This window comes from Acinonyx jubatus, chromosome B3 (assembly GCF_027475565.1).
Source record: "Acinonyx jubatus isolate Ajub_Pintada_27869175 chromosome B3, VMU_Ajub_asm_v1.0, whole genome shotgun sequence".
Lineage (NCBI taxonomy): Eukaryota > Metazoa > Chordata > Mammalia > Carnivora > Felidae > Acinonyx > Acinonyx jubatus.
The window spans coordinates 12,929,683-12,952,949 of NC_069386.1; the positions used below are offsets into that span (position 1 = coordinate 12,929,683).

The 23,267-nt window shown below is 40.1% G+C and overlaps 1 protein-coding gene across 12 annotated transcripts in view; it reads left to right on the top strand.

The window, feature by feature from the left end:
* The window catches only part of MCTP2 (multiple C2 and transmembrane domain containing 2), a 243,461-nt gene that overhangs the window by 150,872 nt on the left and 69,322 nt on the right, over positions 1-23,267 (top strand). For 10 of the 12 annotated variants that reach the window (XM_027067969.2, XM_053223601.1, XM_053223604.1 and 7 more), the window contains 3 exons: positions 9,777-9,878; positions 12,536-12,610; positions 14,644-14,763. In XM_027067969.2, the coding sequence (XP_026923770.2) occupies positions 9,777-9,878; positions 12,536-12,610; positions 14,644-14,763 (297 nt within the window). Of the gene's footprint in view, positions 1-9,776; positions 9,879-12,535; positions 12,615-14,643; positions 14,764-23,267 lie in introns of all 12 variants that reach the window. The other 2 variants (XM_053223606.1, XM_053223605.1) reach the window with 1 other exon arrangement.

A 23,267-nucleotide genomic window follows, 5' to 3' on the forward strand; every position in this document is an offset into this window, starting at 1 on the left:
CCTTTAATGTGCTGGAATCCTCGTGAACCATTACGTAGTATATAAGGTGGGTGGTATTTGATGAGGACGGACAAGCTAAGGGAGAAAGAATAATGCCTTGTGGGATTCCTCTGATGTCTTGGAACAAGAGTATAGCAAGTATAAATCTGAGCATACTATACGTGATGGTAAATGCCGAATGGGTTAAACTTTTCTTTAAATGGAAAAACCTGTTACAATGAGTAGATGCATACAGTTTAGCTACTGCGTCTTTGAGACGGGCCACATGTGGTAAAACAGAAGTGGGTGAGCAAAAGTGTAACACGTACATGTAAATAAGTGGTAACTCAGAAACATACAGAGGAGATTATTTTATGGGTCCCCAAACGATATCATTACCAATGAACATAAGGCAGACATGAATCGTTATGTGAATAATTTCCCACAGAAGTATGTATGTATGTTAAAAAATATTTGAACTGTAAGAAAAAAAAATTACCAACTGAGAAACACAAAATGATTATATCATCTGTGCAGTTTTAAAAATATCAGACACACAAAAATAAATAAGGCTGTAATGTGATGTGTTTTGAAGGCCCAGATGTTTGAAATCCCAAGTTCCACAAAGCCAATGCTAATAGCTAAAGTTCTTGCACACCATCCCAAAGCTACTAAATTTCTAGGGTTGAGACCCTGGAATCTATTTTTTTTTTTTTTAGCAAGTTCTTAGATGAGTTTTAGGCATCCTGAAACAGTGATTCTCAAATTTTAAGGAATAAGCAATAAGCTTAATCTAATATATATGCAGTGACACACACATAAATATATAAATATTCTGCTCAAATATCTATTTATTGTGTTTAAATATTGGTCATGTTGTGGGCTCACAACTGCCTCAGTAGATTCCAAAAAGGAAGAAACGATATGGTGGCCACAGTGTTGGGCAGATATATTAATAGCAAAAATGAAACAAGCATCAAAACATTTGGTGGGAAAAAAAAAGTCCCAAGTAGCTAAGGTAGATAACCAAAAGTACAGGTTACAGACTTTTTAGAAATTAGCAATGAAATACTCTACATACAAACTGTGGATAAGGGCCAAAAGTATTACTCAGAGGAAATCCTTACCTTAAATGTTTTCGTAATTAAACAACAAAGGTTGAAAATCAATTAAGCATCATAACAAAAGGTAAACTAAAACAAATAAAATTAAATAGGAGTTTGGGAAGATTAGAAAGAAGAACAGTAATGTAGAAAATATGTAAACAGTATATCTGATAGATCCAAGTGTTCGTTTCTTCAAAATCCAATGAAACGGAGAAGCTGCTTATGAACCTAATGAAAAAAAGGAAAGCATATATTACTAAGACTAAGGAAACAAGAGATATAGGGATTGCTATGAAGAGCATAACTAAATTTTACTGAAGAGTACGGAAGAAAACTTGAATAAATATACATACGGACATATCTTGAGAGAATTTGGATGTTGTAGAGGTGTGAGATCTCCCCAGATTACTATAAGTATTTTTCTAAAGGTTGGTTTTGCTGGTTTTTAAATTTTTTTTAACGTCTTATTTTATTTTTTAAGAGACAGAGAAGGACAGAGCACGAGCAGGGGAGGGGCAGAGAGAGAGGGAGACACAGAATCCGAAGCAGGCTCCGGGCTCCGAGCTGTCAGCACAGAGCCTGATGCGAGGCTTGAACTCGTGAACTGCGAGATCATGGCCTGAGCCAAAGTCGGACGCTCAACTGACTGAGCCACCCAGGCGGCCCGATTACTATAAATATAATACAGCTCCCCATTTGGAAAAATTAAGTGCAAAAAAATACAGTGAAAAATTATGTTTAAAATATAATTAGAGAAACCTGAATATCAGGTATTGAACGCATTGTACAGTGAAATAATTTAATTATGGAAATATTGGGGAAAAAATCATCAAAGAATTCCACTCTTTTCTCCCTGTGTCCTCCAGTCTTCTCCTCCCAACAAGAAAATAACAGATTCATATTGTTTAAAGAGCAATTTTTTTCTTTTAAACTGTAAGGGCACTGGCCATTCTTACATTACTGAAATGTATTAGGGACATAAAGGAAGATGGAAAATTTGTGAATTTATTCCTTGAGACTAGAAGAATTCTGATATTAAAAAAACACAGCGTTAACAACAATAGCAAAAAAGAAATCCTCTGCCTGTCATGGAAGACCAGTGAGACTTAGCACATTAGGAAACATAATTGTGTAATTTATATTATTAATATATTAACGGAGAAAAAAAACTTAAATAGATGCCAAAGGAGCACTTGATAAAATTTAACATCTGTTCTTGATTTATGAAAAAAAAAGTTTAATAAATATGTAATGGATTTGATGTATCAGAAGTATCACAAACATCAGACTTATTATTGAGAGACCAGAGATATTCTGAATTAATGAACTTCTATACTGACAAAATTAACATTAAGTTTTTTATGTCAGATCCAGCCAATGTAAAAATATAAGAAAAATTATATTTTAATGAAGGAAACCATAGTATCTATCTGATAATATCACATTATATATAAATAAGTATAAAGAAAATTAGTAAGTAGCATTTTGGAATAAACATAGATCAGTAAAGGTATAACCAGGATCAAAATTAAGGAAAAAAAAAAAAGAGTAGCTTTACCCAATAGGAAAACATTTTAAAAACTTAAAGCACCAAAGGGTTTAATAGCAGGAAACAAAAAAAAAAAAAAAAAAAAAATTATAATGCTTAAGACCTATGTGAGAAAGTTCTAGAACTGTACTAAAAGACATGAAAAAAGACAAAACAATTGGAGATCACTGTATATATAATAAACCTGAGAGATGAAGTCACTGAGGAAAGGGATAAACGAAGTGATCACCATATAATTGATTCTGGGAAAGTCAGTTGCTTACTCATCAGGGAAAAATGCATCCGTGTGTTACACTGAACACAATAACTATTTTACCATGAATTAAAGGTCAAATACTTGGAATAAACTCCATAAATAAAACTGCTAATAAAACGGGGAAGTCTTCTGTAAGAAAACCAGGAACGCTAAAGGAAAACAAATCCTAAGAGGTCAATATGGTGAAACAAATGTTGCCATTGTAAATGAAAACACAAAGTAAAAACTACTTGCCGCATAGAAACAGATGGATAATGTCACCAACATAGAACGCGATCGTTTTTTCATCTATGAGGAAGGGACAGTCAGTCTAGGGGAAAAGTTGATTCAAACAGGTGCAAATCCAAACAGCTAATAGGCACCCTGGGTTGGCACCCAGTCTTGTCCCCCTAATTGGCTGCATGATCTTTGACAAGGCACTTAACCTCTCCGTCTCCATGTTCTCCGAGATGACATGAAGGTAATTCTGCCTGCCTCGGAGGTCTGTGGTGAGGAATTCAGTGGTTTGGTGAATATATAGTGAGTACAGGAGCACACTGTATGTGCTTCCAAGTATAATTAATCATCTTCATCGCCCTTGTTTTAGTAATGTAAATGATCAAATTAGGTTAGCAGTGTGATTAACAAATATGGTAAAGATTTTTCATTTCCAGGGGTTCTTAAGAGTAGAAAAAGAACTCTCTCAAACGCTGTGGGACAGAACCATCACTTCGTACAAGCCTGGTAGAAGGCACTTAGACAAAATGGATTAAAATTTAATATACACAATCTCTGAGCATCTATATTCTAGGTATTTATACCCATGGCCACACAGATGCTAAATGCCAGAAGGGGGAATTGAATCTAAATCTAGCTTCACAGCCCTAGCACTGTCCACTGTTAATAAACATATGAAAGAAAATGTTCAGGCTCATTAGTTGTTAAAAAAAAGAAAAAAAACACCCACATATTAAAACAACCTGAGGACATTTTATTCCTCTGAAATTGCTGTATATTAAATAAAAATTCCTGCAGTTGGCCACGTTGCAAGGAAATAGAGATAGGCTTATTCACTGAGGCTAGGAGTGTAAATTAATACAGAATCTGAGAAGGGCTAATTGACAATACTTGGCCAAACCCACAAAAAATAGGCATGTGCTATGACTCAGTGGTTCCACTTCTAGGAATTTGTTTTTGGGAATGCATCATGGATGCACAAAGGTGGCTATGTGTAAAATCGTCACGGTGTTTAAAGTGAAAAATCGGAAACGGTCTGGGGCGCCTGGGTGGCTCAGTCGGTTACGCGTCCGACTTCAGCCCAGGTCATGATCTCACGGTTCGTGGGTTCAAGCCCCGCATGGGGCTCTGTGCTGACAGCTCAGAGCCTGGAGCCTGCTTCCGATTCTGTGTCTCCCTCTCTCTCTGCCCCGCCCCTGTTTATGCTCTGTCTCTCTCTGTCTCAAAAATAAATAAACATTAAAAAAAAATTGGAAAATCTTTGCAATTTACAATGAAGGGTTGGTTAAGTTAATTATAGATGATCCATAAGGTGCAATACTATCCTAAATTATGTAGAAGAATTGACTATTACATCAGGGAATGATTCCCATACCTTTTTTCTTTTTTTTTTTATTTAAGAGACCAGTGATTTAGGGGTGCCTGGGTGGCTTGATCCGTTAAGCATCTGACTTTGGCTCAGGTCATGATCTCACGGTCCGTGAGTTCAAGTCCCGCATCGGGCTCTGTGCTGACAGCTCAGAGCCTGGAGCCTGTTTCAGATTCTGTGTCTCCCTCTCTCTCTGCCCCTCCCCTGTTCATGCTGTGTCTCTCTCTGTCTCAAAAATAAATAAACGTTAAAAAAAAATTAAAAAAAAAGAGACAAGTGATTTAAAAATATACAAATTAATATAAGACAAAAAAAAAATAGATGGAAATTTTTAATAAGCAGTTTCTATGTCCTTGTCCTTGTTCTTCATTGCCTTCTGCCCATTATTTCATAACAACCTCTGAGATCTGGATAATTTTGCATTCCCATTTTACAGATTAGGAAACTTGAAAACAGAGGAGTTTTGTAACTTGTCCAGAGTTATTCAGCCAATCTGAGGCAAGGTCAGAATTTAATCTCCATACATCTGCCTCTGAAGTTTTACATTTTACCCAATACACTAAGATCCCATTTTCATAAGATGAGTAAATACAACTGTCTAGTGAAAACTAGAGATGTTAAAAAAATATATATATATAAACGTGATGTTTTCTTCTTTTAAACCGTTTTTATAAATTTTACACAATTCTTATAATTAATGTATGTTACTTTTATAAGATAGCTTCTATTTTATTTTTTTAAATGCTTATTTATTTATTTTGAGAGAGAGAGAGGAGGAGGAGGAGGAGGAGGAGGGGCAGAGGGAGAGGGAGAGAGAGAATCCCAAGCAGGCTCCACGCTGTTAGCACAGAGCCCCACACGGGGCTCAATCCCATGAACCATGAGAGCGTGACCTGAGTCGAAATCCAGAGTGAGACGCTCAACCAACTGAGCCACCCAGGCGCCCCTGTACCGTTCCTTTTCTTAAACCAACTGTTAGTTTTATTCATGCATATTGATTACGACTAACTTTTCTATTGAATTCGTTGGTAACTGGTCACATCAAGGAAGTTTATAGTAAAGCATAATTCTTTAAAGAGAGTTCCAGGTGAGAAAAAGATTTCGGTCCCTGTTCCACATACCAACTTCTGTTATATGCTGGTTAAAAAAATGTTTTCTAAAAAATGAATGTAGTATCTTTTTGACTAAAAATTTGGTTTTGTCACCCAACTTTTAAAGAGTTATTCGTATTTGCTATGCTAATGCTTGTTTAAGAAGATTTAATTTAACTCTTTTAAATATAAAAATATATATATTGAATAGTTTAAAGATGATTTCAGGTCAGATTAAAATCTAAACCAGACTGGGGGAGCCTGGGTGGCTCAGTCGGTTAAGCGTCCGACTTCGGCTCAGGTCATGATCTCACGGTTCGTGGGTTCGAGCCCCGCGTCGGCCTCTGTGCTGACAGCTCAGAGCCTGGAGCCTGCTTTGGATTCTGTCTCTTTCTCTCTCTGCCCCTTCCCACTTGTACTCTGTCTCGCTGTCCCTCAAAAATAAATTAATGTAAAAAAAAAAAAAATCTAAGCCAGACTATGTTCTCTGTAACTTGTCCTCTGGCTCCAAAATCCTGAATCATTACTCAGAAACACACTTCCTGTACTCTTATATTCACTGGCTAATTTAACCAGGAATTAACTCTTAGCATGATCTTTTTTTCTTTTTATTTATTTTTTAGTGTTTTTATTTCTTTTTGAGACAGAGAGAGAGCACGTGAACAGGGGAGGTGCAGAGAGACAGGGAGACACAAAATCCAAAGCAGGCTCCAGGCTCTGGGCTGTCAGCACAGAGCCCGATGCAGGGCTTGAACCCACGGACCGCGAGATCATGACCCAAGCCAAAGTTGGATGCTCAACCGACTGAGCCACCTAGGCGCCCCAGCATGAGCTTGATAAAACCTTTCTGATAGATCATGTGTTTTTTTTCTTTTCTTTTCTTTTCTTTTTTTTTTTTAATAAAAGGACATGAACATGCCCATTTCCCTGATTGTCGAAGTCATATTTCTAATTATATTAAATCCATATTGGGAAGCCTGGGCGGCTCAGTCAGTTAAGCGTCCGACTTTGGCTCAGGTCATGATCTCATGGTTCGTAGGTTCAGGCCCCATGTTGGGCTCTGTGCTGACAGCTCAGAGCCTGGAACCTGCTTCAGATTCTGTGTCTCCCTCTCTCTCTGCCCCTCCCTTGCTCCCACCCTCTCTCTCTCTCGCTCTCTTTCTCTCAAAAGTAAATAAACATAAAAAAAAAAAGATTAAATCCATATTACTGTTCTGTAGAGATGCCTTCCCCAAATTATTGCCTAATATCTGTGCTTTTTCCCTACGAAAAGGTGAGTATGCAAAATGTGTATAAGTCATTTGGAAGAATTGTCTCATAACAGGTTAAAGACACGATCTGTTATTTTACCCAAAGACCCTTATCCTCCAGTGACATTAAATCATCTCAGATGTCAACCCAGGAAGACTCTCCACATGAATTTAGAGACCTCCTTTTGTCATATAACGAAAACTGTATCATCCTTTTTTGCCGTGATAGACATCTAAAAATTAAGTTTAGATCTTAATTTAAGTGACTATCTCATACCTAGAGACAAAAGCATATATAGATTCTCTGCTCTAAGTTTTCTTTTGGCTGCGTTTTAATTGTTCTACCATTTAATAAAGGTTTTAGAATTATAAACTGACAGAAATGATTTTCTGAGTTCTAAGTATAAATGATAAACATAATTCTCGACAGGAAAAATATGGCTAGCTTCCCTTTCCTGTTGTAAAGATGCTTTCATGCAGCAGTTTGGCAAGTTGAGATGTTCTAGAACTTTTTGTCCTGTGTTCTTGTGTTGGAAGTTAAATTATATATTAAGACTGTGAAAAATCAAAATATTTAAAAGATAGTCCCTTTGGTTACTATTTCAGTGTTTAATTATAATACTAAGTATTCAACTACATTGCCCTGCTGTTAACTTAAAACATATCCCAATTCAAAATAGGATATTTCCTCTTTGCCTTAGTCTTTCTCTTTTCCCAGAAGATACTCCTTATAGCAGACAGACTGAAAAATTGGCATCAACCAAGTGTTCATCAGTAGGAGAATTAATAGGTTCATATCCGAATATTATATAGCAGTTTAAAGAAATGAGGCACATCTGTATATGTACAAATTATCAAGTCATACCGTAGATGCACAGTGAAGTTGAAAAATGCTATTTCCCACAGGCAAAAAAATTTACTGACTTTTTAAAAGGATGTATTTATGAATAATAAATCCTCAATACAAATTTAGGAAGGCTACATGCCAAATTCCTATCTAATTTCCATCCGGGGAAAAGAATTGTGGTATTTGTAGAAATTCAAAGGGGCTTTTTTTTTTTCTGTAATTTTTCAAACGTTTTACAAATGTATAAACTTGCAATTGACATATTGTAAGATAATATTATGTGAAAGTGCCCAACATGAATAGCTTTAATTATATCTCTAGCTTTAATAACTGATTTAATGTCCCGGGGTGGATTCTGTGTTTTTGCTGACACAATACTAGGACATTGAAACAGAGGAAAAGATCATTTACCAAAAAACCAAAACCAAATAAAATTACTATAATATATATATATATTTTTTTTTTCTACTGATACCTCAAGTTCTTCTGTTGACCTTTCCTAACCCTTAAGAAATCATGGAAATTTTAAGATAACAGTACAATGACGGTGGGTTGAGGGACAGCTAAATTGGACTGAAGTCAGGTTGGCAAGTTGTCATGCTGTTTTTGTATTTATTTCTTTCAACTTTAACACCCACAATTTATTAAGTGAGACTGTGGATAAAAGAGGAAGCTCAGAATCCTGTTTGGACACCGTTTAGGAAGGAAATCAGGTCTTTATGGGGCACCCCCTTCCTCTTAGCCACTGGCCAGGAAAACCATCTTTCTGTTTAAAACCTATTCAATCCGAGAGGTGGAGTGACTTTGGGAAGGAAGGTGACCTCTCCCTTGTAAAGTGGAATGGCTGTGTTTCCCCCCATGACTTATTCATCTCATTTCCACCACTGTTTATAAGAACACTTGTGCTGAATGCTTATAGTGACAGCAATAGTCAGTTAAAATATGGCGCAAATTCCATGCCCTCAAATTCCCTACGTTAATTCGAATCTTTGCTCATTACAATTGCAAATGGAGCTTTTGGGTAGTTCGAGCTTTGCTAATGTCCTTTTGGGGTGAACAGGTATGCTTCTTACAAGCCAAGAGTTTAATCAGTGCCCATACTGCTGTGCATAACAAAAGCATGGCTGGCCCCAAATCTGGAAAGATCTGGTCTTGAAGGGTCCGAGGTCATTTCCAAAATGGAGGTATTTCTCTTAGATGCCTTACATGCTGGGGTCCAATGGCAGATTAGGGTATAAAGGTGACGTGACCTGCTGACTGAGGGAGGAGATCAGAGGAACTCGTGTATTTTGAAAACTTTTCAGCGTTTTGTGTGTTGTAAATATTTGTGGATTTTGACCTCAGCTTCAGTGATGCTCACGTATTTAATTTGCATTGCTTCACGGCTGTGAAACACCGATCATCTTATTAAAATCAGTCCCTTTATTCATTTCTCAAAAAATATTTTAATAACTGCTTTGTTCGGAGAGAATTTTAGACTTACAGAAAAGTTGCAAAGATGATCCAGAGTTCCTATATACCCCTCACCTCGTTTCCCTTGAAGTTAAACTTTTCACATTGCCATGGTACATTTGTCAAAACTAAAAAAAAACAGACATTGTGTTTGACTGTTAGCTAAACTCTGGTCTTTATTTGGATTTTACCAGTGTTTCCACTAAGGTCCTTTTTCTGTGCTGGGATCCAACCCAGGGTACCACATTGCATTTAATCATCTTATCTCCTTCTGTCCTCTCATTTGTGACAGTTTCTGAGTCTTCCTTTTTCCCATGACCTTGGCAATCTTGAGAAGTACTGGCCAGGAATTTTGTAGAATACTTATCATTTTTAATAAATAAAAATGTATAACTGCTGGGAGTTTTGAAAGAAAGCCCACATCGACCTATGAATAATTTGTACGACTAATTTTTCCACTAATAACCCAGTTTCAGCCTGGTGGTTGTTACTTTATCTTCTTATCAGTTATAACAGCACTCTCGAATTTAAAGTTGATGCATGATGAATTTCAGATTTGTTGCCTGTCTGCTTCATGTGTGGGTGCCTTGTACAGTCTCAACTTTACCAGTTCAGTTTAACCCCCCTAGAAAGTTTGTATTTTATCTATTGTTTGTGACAGATTCGAGATGGACGACCAAATTGCTACATATTGAAGAATAAAGATTTAGAACAAGCTTTTAAAGGAGCTATTTACTTGGAGATGGACCTCATATATAATCCGGTAAGCCAAGCTGGGCCATACATCCCAGCTTCTCTGTACCTAGCCTGGCGAGACTCAAATCTGCGTAAAATGTTTCTGAAATGTTGCAGCTAGAGAGAGAGAGAGAGAGAACAGGGTTTTAAAACTCAGCTATAAAATCAGTTCGGGACAATCCGGTTTTCAGCTCGTATTAATCCTGTTGAGCCAGTAGAATTGATGGTGTTTAATTCTCAATACATCTAAATGTCAAAGAAAAAGAAAAAAGCAAAAATTGAAGGGGAAATTCGTGTTTTATCTTTATCACCTGTAATGTTCTCTAAGGCAACGATTGGGGGTCAGACAGGTATTTTCAAGCCTCTGACATGTTATTTAGTTGTTAAAGTAGATGTCCTGCGAGCCAACACTATCAAGACAAGTAATTACCCATTTGGAAAGTACAGTTAAGGGAGGAATTTTTAAAGCGTACCTTAAACCTTTAGTTCAGTATAAAATATGTAAATATTCCTTTGCCAATCTTTAGGTGTGGGCATAAAAATCTGTTTAAAAAAATTTTTTTAATGTTTATTTATTTTTTGAGAGAGAGAGAGACAGAGTGTGAGTAGGGGAGGGGCAGAGAGAGGGGGAGACACAGAATCGGAAGCAGGCTCCAAGCTGTGAGCTGTAGCCCAGAGTCTGATGCGGGGCTCGAACTCACGGACCCTGAGATCATGACCTGAGCCGAAGTTGGATGCTTCACCAACTGAGCCACCCAGGCGCCCCCAAAATCTGTTTTTTTTTTATAGCATGGATCATGTTTAGTTCTATAACATATTCCTTGCAGCAATATACTCATAACGTCTATAATAATACCTAGTTTCTGGTTTTTTACAAGTGGAGATCTACTTGAAAGATACTCAAACAATCTGAATATAGAATTTTCCAGACTGTTTTTTTTCCATCAAACCATTACCTCAATAACAATATCTTTTTAGTGACTGACCTCGTTATCAAGGCTTTCTAGAGCAACATACATTTCAAGTCTTCGGGTCCATGCTTGGATTTCAATGGTTTCTATGATAATTGATTAAAAATATGGAATTATGATGATGGGCAGAACTGGCATAAACAAGTTCAGAAGTCAGTGCAGTTGATTCTTCGTAGACCTACAATTTGATGGTTGTGAGCAGACTCCTAAGCATGCAGAGAAATGGCCTACTTAGCTGTGACCATGCATATGCCATGGTGTCAGCAGTAGGCTCTAGAAAGGAAAAGGAGAGCACAGGTTAATCCAGTTAGTGGTATACATGAATGTAGGATAATGGAGCTTTTACAGTAATTATAAGAATGGCGGCCATTTAGTGGCCACCTACAAGGGCCCAGGCTCTGACATTATTTCATTTAATCCTCGCGCTAAACCTGGTAAATAGGTATCATTAATGCCATTTTATGATGAGCAAATGGAATTAAATAAGAGAGCTGATTTACTAGTAAATGAGTGAGTCAGCATCCAGCTCCAGATCTTTCTGTCTCTGCAATTATTCCCGTGCTGCCCTGTTTCTTGTTTAGTGTAGCTCAGAAATTATTCATAAAATCAAGGACGGAGACATTTTTATGTTTTTATTCTCCACAATGCTAGAACTCTGGGTACAGTCTTCAGTCTGGAAGTGGTTGGTGTTACTTCCTCTTTTCCCCCGTTGATTTGCCTTCAAGGAAAATCCTAAGTGCATCTTGTGCCACAGATGACCCTTCATTTCCTGTTTTCTTCTGACAAGCACTTGAGTATAGACTACACACAGGGGCGCCTGGGTGGCTCAGTGAGTGCAGCATCTGACGGTGGCTCAGGGTCGTGATCTCACAGTTTGTGAGTTCGAGCCCCTCTTCGGGCTCTGTGCTGACGGCTCAGAGCCTGGAGCCTGCTTCCGATTCTGTGTCTCCCTCTCTCTCTGCCCCTCCCCTGTTTACGCTCTGTTTCTCTCTGTCTCTCAAAAATAAATGAAACATAAAAAAAAATTTTTTTTAAATGTATAGATTATGCACAAAGGTGAAACCTGAGTTTTAGGGAGGAAAGCTTTACGAAAAATACATGCCAGTTATATGATCTTCCAGTTGTCCATCTGATGAAGAAGGACTTGAATTTTATTCCTTGAGACTTTCCTAGAGTATGGTGATTGGGACAAACCGCTTCACCTCTCTCAGCCTCAGTTTATTCCCCATAAGATGGGTCTCAGAGGATACATCTCCTTATTTTTCCATATACTTGGGAGGAAATGAGATTCTCGGTGGAAAGATGTTTCCATAAGCTGGAGACCGGTTTTCACAGACCAAGTATTCCTGGTAAAAATACAGTTTTAAAACCCTGAGAAGGAAGCTTGCTTTTTAGAGACTAGTCCAAGAACTTCATGAACCCGCTCTGGGCCGTGGTTAAAACACCTCTGGTGATTTTCAGAGTGGATACAGCTCACTCCAGAGTCTCCTGGATCCTGTCTCACCTGCCCAAGTGACTAGCTGGTGAAATGAGATCCCCGGAAACACGTGCAGAGCCCAGAGATTAGTCTTCATTTCTCCGCTCCCTGCCAGGGACCTTGGGATCAGAAGATACTGGTTTCCACGTTCTTCCCAGTCATTAACGAGAAAAAGAAGAGAATGAAGTCCATTTAAATGCTGCCCTTTCCTCTTTCTCAACAATGATGTCTTTCTAGGTCAAGGCGAGTATTAGGACCTTTACTCCCAGAGAAAAGCGCTTTGTTGAAGATAGCCGCAAGCTGTCCAAGAAGGTAGGTGGGTACAGTCAACTCGCTTGTGAGTACACTTAGGACCGGAAGTGCTTATTAGTCATTACTTAGCGGCTCGCCCCACCTCCCTCCTCCCCTCCCTTCCGTCCTTCCTTCCTCCCACCCTCCTCTTCCTCCCCTTCCTCCTCCTCCTTCTCCATGTCTCCCTCTTCTCTCTCTCTCTCTCTTCCTCCACCCCAGCATCTCTCTCCAGCCCCGCTCCTTCCTTGTCCTCCCATCTGTCCCAAAGCAAGTCAGCACAACAAGAAGGGAAAGACTGGAAACCTATGTTGGATGAAGCAGAAGGAGTCAGCTGCCCATTGATCTCCTGGATCGTTCTATAACCTAGTGTCAGCCTCTGTAGACGTTCTCCCGAATTTACTGGACGTGCCTAGCCTCCTTCAGGTAGAGCCAGTTCCCTGTCTGCCCTTCCAAGGTGCTGTGCCCGGAGAGTCCTTCAGTGGATCAGCCCAGCGGATCTTAGGGGCGTCTAGCCTGGAGGTCACCCACGGCCTGCTCCTGCCACATTCTTATTGTCTAAATATTTGGAATGTGTTGGCATTTTACCTCCTTATGAGTTAACTGCCCCCCCCCCCCCGCCGCCGCCTGTTTCCCTTAATTCCTCTCTCATCAGTTTAACAAAAAATGAAGATCGTGGCCCAGTAGGGAAAGTTTTGAATTTTTTTTTTTTTTTTACCGTGACCTTTATGTTTCTTTTCAGAGTCCCTCCCTGTCTTATTCCGATGACACAGTTCAGAATTTCACTCGGTACCTATTGTCCCTCTTCAGTTGTGTAACAAAGAACAAAGTGTCCCTTTTTTAAAGTGTTTATTACTTCCACCATTTCCTGAGGGGTGAGCAGCTGTGGATTACATAAAGCAGTTAAATATAAATGCATCTCCTCAGCCTTTCGTTTCCCATGAACTTGTGGGCACACTTAGGAAGGGCCTGGAATGTCTTTCGAAGGGAGCATCCCGATGTTTTCTTTCGGCCTGCCATAACATGGAGTGTAATATGTGTTGGGTGTAATCTGAGTAAATGTCATTTCTTCTTCTTTTCTTTCTTCTTCTTCTTCTTCTTCTTCTTCTTCCTCTTCTTCTCCTCCTCCTCCTCCTCCTTCTCCTTCTCCTTCTCCGCCTTCACTACCACTGCCTCGTGCCCTGTTTACTTGCAAGTTAAAACCCAAGTGGAGGTAGGTGGGGTAGCTGCTTGGCAAACAAGTTGAAATGAATCTGGGTACAACTGGGAGAAAAGACGTGTCCTTTTCCAAACAGGACCTCCACGTGGGGTGGCTTTGAGCTCTGAGAGCATCAGGGGACTGGGGGGCTGAGATCCTGGGGTATGTTAGGATCCTCCCCACGTGCCTCTCGCCACTGTGTCGCCATGTTTTTACACAGTTGAAGCTTGTGTTTATGATCCGAGTGCTTGAGATCACTTACCATGTGACAGCCACAGAGCCCCTAAATTTTCTTCACAGTCTGCAAGGTTAATACCAAGATGGACCCCATTGTAGAAGACAAGAGATGTTAGGAGGTAGGAGAGCTGGGTTCTCCTCCCAGAATTATATTTTCCTATAGGCTTTTTTTTTTCCCCTGGACTACGTGAGCTAGAATACTTGCACATTTAGTTTCCAAAGCAAAACCATCCATTCACTTCCAAACTAAAATAGATATTGACTCCCATGCTCTCTCTCTACCTATCCCTCTCTCCCTGCCTCCCCCCACCACACACAGATTCACGCACACATGAAATGCCAGGCTGCTGTAGCTTTTACCAGCTCAGTTTTGTCCCGAACACTATTAAAATAGGCTCTTCTCCATCAAAAGAGCTGTAAAATGCATTGTACGTTTTTCCCTCTCTGGATGATCGTGTTAAAAAAAATTTTTTTTTAGAAGAGGTGTTAGGACTTTTGCTTTCTATTATTATTTTTTTAATTGGCAGCTATACACAATATAATTTAAATGCCCAAGCTGCCTGATCTAAAGAGAATATTTGGAGTATTTAAATCTAGTTCCATTTTCCATTTTTTTTATTAGATCTTATCAAGAGATGTAGACCGTGTGAAAAGAATCACCATGGCAATGTGGAATACAATACAGTTCCTTAAAAGCTGCTTCCAGTGGGAATCCACGTTAAGAAGTGCAGTAGCGTTTGTGGTAAGCTTCCTTTTTTATGTTCAGATGATTTGCCTCTGAGTCCCAAATCCAAATGCAGATGGGTTTTATTTTACGGACGTGAAGCAGAATAACGTGTTCAACATAGCTGAAGTTCACACCTGTAAGGAAACCGTAAATGGTATCCGTTCATCTTTCCGAAATACACCCTAGCATGGGTGATTATACTGGAGATGTCTTTGTAAGACTGTACTTACATCAGATTTGCCATTGGAAATCCTTTAAATTACCCAAATCTTACTCCTATGCTATCAGTAAATTTAAGAGATCCAACGTTTAGACATTTTTAAATGGTTTTTATTCTCTTAAGAATGTGTTTCTGTACATGGTGGTGATTATTATATTAGCATTAACTGTGTCTGTATCAGTCCCTCCGTGGTATACATTTCTCTCCCCCTGTCCCAGTGAATGCCAGTGTTTTTTTTGAAAAAGGACAGGTGAAAAATCCCATGACTACATTGCTCTAATTTATGTGTTGAGTAAGTATTCACCAATTTGATCCCAAAATTTATTCATATCAAACCACTTGAGTCATAATTGATGACCTCCCATTACACGGTGACCCAGCACCACAAAAGAGAGTGACTGATGTGTGTGAGATGCACTCTTCTCTCTGATGATGCTGGCCCGTCCTTATGAGGTGTAATAAAATCACAGAATCTCAGCAGAGCAGCAAGAGATCTTAAAATCACCCAAGTTAACCACTGAGAGTCCAGGAATCTGACGAGGCCTTGAAAGTTGGTGCAGTGCCCGTCACATTACATCTCTGGACATTCTCCGCCATTTGCAAAAGGACTTGTTCTTGATGAGATTGGTCTTGTCAGACGTGGGAGGAGAAACCAAATCTCTCCACTGCTAATCTGGTGCCTTTTATATCACACCATTAATCTGTGTAAGGTGCAAAAATCACAATAGGGCCTAATAGGGATGTGTGAGTGATTCTGAGTCATGATCATTGGTAAATCATGATCCATCTTGTCTCTGGTTTTTGTTGTTGTTGTTTGTTTGTTTGTTTTAATTGTCATTGTTCTCTCCTACCCCACAGGCATATCCTCATTAAAAAAAAAAAAAAAAAACCACAAAAAACGACAACAAAAAAAACCTAAGATGTCTGTGGCTTCAAGGTCATTCCCACTGTTATTCCATAAGCAAGTGTACCAGCTCCACAAGAGGCTTTTTCTTTGCCATGGAGAACATTCTGTTAGGTCTAATTAATTTTAGATTTTCATTGCTTCAAGATGTAGCAGGCCTCTCATGGCTGCGACCTTGACCTTTAATATACTTTTTCTTTGGTCTGAAGTTGCTGAAAATAATCGGCCGTAGTAAAAACATGAGTAAGAATGTTATTAATCCATATCTGTCTTTGTCTTGGCATTTATTCATCTTCTTCCCTTTCTTACGTTCTCCTCTGCTGGGGGCTTCATGCGTTGGCTTCCTCTTCAGCCTCCCCCCCCTTCACTCCCCACCTGAATTCTCTTCAAAAACTTTCCACGGAATGTTCTCTTGTGATTCTGGGCAAAAGAGGAAAGTCAACACAATTGGTGGCTTCTTCCAGTCAGCACCCCAGCCAGCCCCTGTGAGGAGGAGAGGATTTCCTCCTTCTTGAGCTTGATTTCTGGCAGTGTGATTTTTAGAAAAACAGAGCTCCATTGCACTGGCTCATGTAGGGGTGTGACAGAAATGATTAATGGGCTGCCGGCCTGATCTGAAGAAAGATTAGAACAAATGAATAGAAATAGGTTGTCTGCTGGGGGGGGGGGGACTTCTAAACGGGAAGGGAGCTTTGGCAGTGGGGCCCCCTGTGCCCCGTCCAGTGTGAGGGTCGTCCCTGCGGCCACCGCACCGGGGAGCACACGGCCAGGCTGGCAGCCGCAGGCGGCCACATCATCCTTTCAAGGCCCCGTGGCCCACAAAACGGAAGATAAAGGGGGCTCTCTTCTTGCTGGCTCGCCACAATGTGACTTCGCAAGAATACCTGGGTTTGGAAGACGCTGGGAGTCTCCACTGTCGGTGTGTGGCAGGGGACATTTGCCACTGGGCATCGGTGAAAACGTGCAGTCATTTAGGAATGACGCGCATGCGCCTTTTCTCTGAAGGTCCTGGAACGGAGGGTGCTGCCTTAAAAGCAGGCAGTCTTCAGTTTTAATTTGAAATTCCGTGTTGGAATGTTCATCCCAGGCTTGCTTGGGCCAGCCGTGGCGGATGTCAGCGATACGACAGATCCGGAGAGGTGGTATCTCCCCTCCCTAAGCCGATGAAGTGTAATCTTATTAGAGAATGTCTCGGCCGGCCCTACCGTCATGGTCATTCCAAGACTATTTCTGCTCCTAAGGCAAGAGCGTGCAAAGACAATATTTTTAGGATAGAATTAAAAAAAAAAAAAATATATATATATATATATATATATATATATATATATATATATATATATCTGTTAGTCTCCCTTACTATATTTTAAGATTATGGGCATCCAAGCCTTCATTTGGGGGGAAAATATTTCGTTTTTGTGGCTCTTGCCTACCTACTTAGGTTAGCCACCTGTAGAGTACGGATGGGCGATTTCAAGCTTAGGGGCCACCCTTGGCTGGGGTCCTGGGTCCTTGCCTCCATGGACTCCGTTAAGGGTTGTCTTTCTGCAAAGTGTTGGATCCTCGGGTGACCTGGGCCAGAGGGAGAGGAAGGGGAGCCCGTAATGCCAAAGCCGCACATCTTCTCTTATATCCATCGCTGCCTCCAGATGGAGAGCACCGGACTTGTCCCTGGTGGTGCACATTGCTTCCCTCCTGTGATCTACGGAGGACAGACCTGAACCGAGGTCTCAGGCCAAGGTTTTACTAAACAATAGGATGGCGTTTGAAGGCCTTTCTGTATCCGAAACGAGGATGAGCGGTACCTGAGGGTTCGCTGCACAGGTGTGAAAGGAACCATTTTTGTCGAGCCTGTTCCTAGTGGGGCTTTTCCTTTCCCTAGGGGTCCAGGAAGTGACTCTAGCGTTGTAAGCTAAGGGCAGAACTCAAGGCATTTTTTTTTTCTAACTTCTGTTCTGTCAGATGACGTAAAATAGCCTGTTGACATCACGTCAGAGTCTCTGTTTTCAGATGATACAGAGCATGGGCATTGTAGGATCGTGTTCAGTGTATTCTGGCTATTAATATTAAGACTCTGTGAAAGCAGGGGTACCTGGGGGGCTCAGTCGGTTAAGCGTCCCACTTCAGCTCAGGTCATGATCTCAGGGTTTGTGGGTTCGAGCCCCGCATCCGGCGCTGTGCCGACAGCTCAGAGCCTGGAGCCTGCTTCAGATTCTGTTGTCTGCCTCTCCCTCCCTGCCCCTCCCCGGCTCGCACTCTGTCTCTGTCTGTCAAAAATGAACATTAGGGGCGCCTGGGTGGCGCAGTCGGTTAAGCGTCTGACTTCAGCCAGGTCACGATCTCGCGGTCCGTGAGTTCGAGCCCCGCGTCAGGCTCTGGGCTGATGGCTCAGAGCCTGGAGCCTGTTTCCGATTTTGTGTCTCCCTCTCTCTCTGCCCCTCCCCCGTTCATGCTCTGTCTCTCTCTGTCCCAAAAATAAATTAAAAAACGTTGAAAAAAAATATTTAAAAAAAAATTAAAAAAAATGAACATTTAACAAATTTTTTAAGACTTTGTGAAAGCAATGCATGCATTTTCTAAAGGTTCCTATGGGTGTGTATATGGATATATCATATCTTGTTGAAAGCAGGGTTGAAGACAAGCAGCCTATCAAGCTACAAGTCCACATGGTGTTTGGTCACCAGTGGGTGGACAAACATTGAAGGATTTATCTTATTAGACTGTCCAGGCGTAAACCTCTCCACCATGGGATTAATCCCCTGTCCACTTACATGGGTGGCCGTCTTCTCAATACTCCGAGAGGAAAGTTGTCTTTAATTCGCTGACACCTGCCAAGCAAATGCGACTATATAATGTTTAATTCATTGTTATCGTCAGAAATTAAATTGGGGTTTTTTTTCAGAGCAAACCATTCCACACCATGCGTCTGCAGGCTCAGTTTTCTTTATTTGCTAGAATGACTGCGGAAAATTTTGCTCATTTTGTCTTTTGAGTCTTTCTCTTTCTTCCAGGTTTTCTAGATGTGTTACTGCATTACGTTTCCTGAGCTTTACTCGTTATCAATTAAATATTCATTTATTTGCTTTTCTTCTGCTCAGAACGTCATATTCTCAGCTTTTTCCAATTGCAAAACAAATTCATATGAGATGTCAGCTATTGACAGGGGTCAAAGGTAGCTAAAAATCATGCCTCAAAGAAGCACATCTGTGTGTTTCCCTATGACTGGATTTGTAATTACATGTGGTATTTCATAGACCTGCGTGTAGTCATTCTCAGACATAGACTTTGACCTCTCGGGGTCTTTAATAGCTCATGTTTCAGAGCTTACTGTGTGTTAGGCACAGTCCGAAGCATCTTACAAGTGTTACCAGTTAGAGGTCTCACCAATACCTGCTGATGTCGATATCGGTTATTACCTTCTTTATACGGATGACAAAAATGAGCCCAAAGAGGTAAAATAGAGTATCAGAACTCACAGGCTTTTAAGAAGCACGGGCTGGGACATTAACCCAAATCACCAGGCTATAGAGTCCATGTGTTTAACCATTGGGCTATACTACCTCTCACTGATGTTCAAGATGCAGTGATTATGGTCCTTGTATTTAGATAGAAGATAATGACTGTAGGGACATCTATATCAGTCATTTCAGATATGTATTTAGATGTTATGAGCGGGTGTTAAGCCTTTTCCAAGATGCCTTGTGTGTGGGGGGGGGGGGGGAAGAAAACCCTCATCATTTGAGTGGGAATAATTCTCTGTCATGATCATCGTATTCACAAGAGATAGAGCCGGAATTAAAGAGGCACAAGGTGCAATGTCTGTACTATCTCCGGAGAACAGCCCAGACCCTGGGAATCATGTGTGTTAAGACATCCTTGGAATAGCTTGATAGTCTGGAAAATCTCAGTGCCTGGTTCCAGACTGAGCCCCATGTGGGAGACTGAGTTATTTTTACCCACTTTGTAGGGGAAGCTCTTGGATGATGGAGAAGGATTTTCAAGAGAGCGTGAAGGCTGAAAACCACTCCATGAAAGGGTCATGGATGGAATCTACACTTTTGCCAGATTCTTTTTGAGAATTCCAGGTTGTTCAAAATAAGGGATGGGTAGAGCCAAGCACATTCATCTACGTATCTACATTAATGCATTCCTTCCAGATGTCTTAAAACAGCAGCTATCAGAGAAATAGACCATATTTCTAGTGTGCGGGGGCGGAGAATGGGTGCTCTATTGTCTATCCCTGTATTTCAGTACAAATATGTGATTTAAAGATAGTTAAGATGAATTGAATTTGCTCTCAAAAGATAATTCTGCGTTGTGATGTTTATATTGTGAAACCAACCATCCGTGTGGGGTTTTTGTTTGTTTGTTTTGTTTTTCTATTGGGAACTTGAATGTAACAAACCCCAATATTGTCTACAAAGAGACCTAAAGTTGCATTGTGGCCTAAGTGAATTATTTTTTTTTTCGTATGACCAAAAAAAAAAAAGAAAAGAAAAGAAAAGAAAAAAAAAACATTTACTTGACAGATGGCATCATCAGAAGATTATTTTAAATAACCAAGGCCTCCTAATGCTGTAAAAAAGGATTGCATTTTTTTTTCATTTTTCCACTAGTGTTTCAGGCACACACCTATTGCATCAAGCAAGGGAGGCAAGTCTGTGGGGCATTGATGGATTCCTTATTTTATTAAATTTTTACTTGGACGTTTGATGTTAAAAAGCAATCTAAATCTACCATATATCAATGGGTCTCTTCATAAAGCTATGATTTTAACATCTGTGACTTTTTCCCTCAATTTTTTGAGTGTCAGAAAAATGAAGAATTTCTTCTTCAGGGTCGACAGGGCCTGCAAAATGATACATAATTTAAAGCATCAATCAACCTGCCCGGCCCCTCCCTGTAAGGTTAAAAAATACCATTCCCCACTTTCTTAGTGATGTCCCGTATTTAACATACACAAATCCTTCACTTTTAGAGATCCTGGGATGTTGAGAAATATGAAATGATTTCACACTGAACTCAAAAACAACAGCAGCAGTAACAGAATGGACCCTTTCAACCCACACGCGCACATGTGCTTAAACATTCACACACACACATGCGCGCGCGCGCGCACACACACACACACACACACACACACACACACACACACAAAGAGAAGCAAAGGTATTCGGGGAATACAAAGTTTCCCCATGGAAGATTTTGTGAGAACGGTTTAGCTAGCATTTCATAGGAGATCCTGAGGATTGCTTCTGTCCATGATCCATTCCGTGGCCTGAAGAACGTTCAGATTGAATTTACTTTGCTACGCACAACCACTATCATGTGGAATTTTGTTTCAAATAGGACGATTAAAATAGTGCTGGTCCATATCTTTTTGATGTTTCTGATATTTATGTGTTCACTGTGTCTAAAAGATTTACTTCTTCTTTAAGTTCTATCATCAATTTATTTACAACTAGATGCACCTGCATTTGTTCAAACATTTGGTGGTGGTTTCATATCCACCAGAAGTCAGTTGTCTGTGCAAAACAGACATCCCTGCATGTTTGGTAGGTGTTCTTGCACTTGCAGCTCAAGGTTAGCAGTATTTCTCTAAAGCCGAAAAAAAATCCAGTTATAATAACCATTTTGTCTGGAGGAGAAGATATTTTTTGACATTCTAAATGTATACATCCATACATATGCTCAAAGTGTACATAAATATATTGTATAAAATGCTGAAGATATTTGACAGTTTATTGTTTTCTTAACATTTATAAGATGATTTCCCAAATCTCCGTTTTCACAGAAGACTACATAGGATACCTTCAAAAATATTTTAAGGGTTTTTTTTTTCCAGCACTTTTTCATAAGAACAATCCATCAGTTGCCCATTGTGATTATAATTTTTACAACATAATTGTACCTTCTATTGACAACTTCTCAGGCATTAACTAATTATGCCATTTAATAAAATTATAGTAATTGCATTAAAAGATTATCTGTTGAAAATTTAAAAGGACACTCTTCACTATTCTCGCGTATTTTCATGTTTATATTTTCAACTCTACAATTGAATTGCACTTTCAGACAGAATCATAGCTATGCGGACTGAAATCAGGTGGCATTTTGGAGCGTCCCAATTTTGACTAGTAAGCATTAGATCTGATTTTTTTTTTTCAGATCTTCTTCTTCTTCTTTTTTTTTTTTTTTAAATTCCTGGAAGAGCATACGTGGCCAGTCTTCACATGGCCCCATTCGATAGCAAGTGAATGGTTAACTCTCACTTTTGTATTATAGGTCCAGGCTCTGTATGGGAATGCTTCTGTCATTACCTGCTGCTTCCCCTACACTTTCTATCGGGATGCGCTCAGACACACACATTTTCTGCCTTCTGTGATTTTTTTCAGGCTGGGGGCCATGATCTTTGGCAGATTCCAGTGAATTCAGGCTAGGTCTAGGTCTCTCTACTGTCCAGAGATACCCACACTGTTCATTTAAACTTGGTCCTGAGCGTAGGGTCTTAAATCTTTGCGAAAGAAAAGCCTCTAGAGACGATGTCACTCCTTGACCTAGCCAATGCCTTCTTCAGGCTTGCCCCTTTCATTCCCTTCCTCGCTTTCCACAATCATTGCATGCAGGTCTCGTGTCCCATGTACTGTTAGATATTGAGATACAAAAATGAAACTGTCATGCTAAGTCCTTACTGGTCTCTTATTCAGCACCCCCCTCTCTTTCCCCATCTCCCTCCATTCATCCCTCTCTCTTCCTCTTTCTCATCCATCTGCCCCTCCTTCCAGCTGCTCCCCAGCACCCCTCCCCATTTCTCTTGCCACCCGCCTGCTTCTCTCCCCTACCCTCTTACATCTGAAACCACAGAGGTGCCACACAATGATTAAAGCACTCCGTAAGAAAAATCAAATTTGTCCTTTGGAGATCAACTTAGATACTATTCATGAGGATAATTTAAAAATATTCAATGGGCTACACATGTGGGTAGGGATTATTATCTGATATAACGATCGGTAGGCACGGTGTTGTTCTAACTCAGAGGCCTCTCTAAAGCAGGCGCACGCACACGCGTAGGCACATAGTTACTGCTTCCTTGCAAAGGATGTTATGTGACGACTTGTGGAGGACCTGTTCCAGGACAGGGCAGAAGTGCAAATCATAGTATTATATGCCATACAATTAGCGTTCAAGAGTCACCTCTTTTTAACGCTGATTCACGTGCTTGGAACTACCAAATGCAAAGCATGTGGTTCTATCTTTAAAGCTATAGAGTACTAAAAAAAAAAAGCTATGAGCTGTGAGAATATTCTTCATGTTTGACCTAACCTAATTAATTCTTCACATCAAAGGTGAAGAAATTGTATTTCTATGCCCTAATAGTTCAGGTTAATGTCAAACACT